At 44.2% G+C, this 1,555-nt stretch overlaps 1 protein-coding gene across 2 annotated transcripts in view; it reads left to right on the top strand.

The window, feature by feature from the left end:
• LOC111974059 (ubiquitin carboxyl-terminal hydrolase 10) overlaps window positions 1-1,353 on the top strand; it is a 24,331-nt gene extending 22,978 nt beyond the window's left edge. For both annotated transcript variants that reach the window (XM_024001571.2, XM_024001570.2), the window contains 2 exons: window positions 3-147; window positions 1,124-1,353. In XM_024001571.2, coding sequence (XP_023857339.2) covers window positions 3-147; window positions 1,124-1,338 — 360 coding nt within the window. In that variant the 3' untranslated portion in view covers window positions 1,339-1,353. The remainder of the gene's footprint in view (window positions 1-2; window positions 148-1,123) is intronic.
• The last annotated feature ends 202 nt before the right edge of the window (window positions 1,354-1,555 follow it).

Genomic DNA, 1,555 nt, shown 5'->3' with positions numbered 1-1,555 from the left:
AGATTGAGATCAGCCGGAGAGTGACCCTAGAGGAGCTCCCTCCAGTGCTGGTGCTCCACCTCAAGAGATTTGTGTTTGAGAAGACTGGAGGCTGTCAGAAACTGATCAAGAACATTGATTACCCTGTAGACCTGGAGATCAGCAAAGGTACATGAATCACTGAAAAGCCTCCACAAACCATTGGGTGAAGTCCCCACTTAAAACACATGCCCCAATTATTGAATTAACTCTATTGAATGTGTGTTAAGCTCTCTGAACCCTGGGTGAGAAAGGCAATCGTTCATAACACACTTCACAGTCAGCATCTGATCATATTCCAGTAAAGACTAGTCTTTCCACAGTCTGGGTCCTAGTTAGACAGACACACAGGTGTAGCTCACTTATCTGACATTGCGTATTTAAACGAGGGTGCCGGCAAAATGCTGGGAAGTCGTCATCAGCGGCAGGGAGAGATGATTTGTGGGTTGACCTCATACCGTTAAAGGCCTCCTCATTCAGCCCCAACACACAACTTTACACCTCATCAGTCCTGTGCTGGCCAGCCAGCCTGCCTATGTTTACTGCTCCGTCCGGCCTACCCTACAAGCCCTGAACCCACAGCACACGGAGGAAATATTTATAGAGGACCCCCCCGATAAAAATACAATTTCAGGTCAACATGTCCTTAATATCTGAGGGAGCCTCTGTTTCCATCTGTCCCATGTAGGAGGTTCAAGTGGGGTTTCTGTAAGTAATCCTAAAGGCACGTCTACCAAATCCCCACAGACAAAGTCCCAGCAGCTTGAGGATATTAGTACTGTAGATTTGCAGAATAAGCATCAGAATGTGGAGAGAATCATCGTTCCAATGTAAACTGGGTCCAGTGTGTTGGTCTCCTGCGGTGTATAAATTATAAAAAGTAGGCTACATTTAATTCTGGCATGAGCGGCAGCCTGCCAGCATTCTGCGTACGATTTACCAAACGCTACACTGGGGTATTTTTATAGCCACCTTTATTTCGACGGGTTGGCTTTCATGGCACACAGACCCAAATAACTATAATTGATGGTGCTCTGAGGGATATCTTATACATTTKGTTTCTCTCTGTGATGTGGCTGTAGTGTATTAATTTGTCTCTCCTTAGATCTCCTCTCTTCAGGGGTGCGGAGTAAAATATTCAAAGGCCAAAGAACCTACAGGCTCTTTGCAGGTATGTACTGTATATACCGATTTATGATCAACTACACACCTCTCCTACACCCACAGTATCACTCAAATGGTCATAATCATTCAATTATATGCAGTAATAGGGCATTGGCCCTATGCTACAGGCAACAACATATATACACTGCTCAATAAAATAAAGGGAACACTTAAACAACACAATGTAACTCCAAGTCAATCACACTTCTGTGAAATCAAACTGTCCACTTAGGAAGCAACACTGATTGACAATAAATTTCACATGCTGTTGTGCAAATGGAATAGACAAAAGGTGGAGAATTATAGGCAATTAGCAAGACACCCCCAATAAAGGAGTGGTTCTGCAGTGGTGACCCACAGACCACTTCTCAGT

This window comes from Salvelinus sp. IW2-2015, linkage group LG15, assembly GCF_002910315.2.
Source record: "Salvelinus sp. IW2-2015 linkage group LG15, ASM291031v2, whole genome shotgun sequence".
Lineage (NCBI taxonomy): Eukaryota > Metazoa > Chordata > Actinopteri > Salmoniformes > Salmonidae > Salvelinus > Salvelinus sp. IW2-2015.
This window is presented reverse-complemented; position numbering and strand designations above follow the sequence as displayed.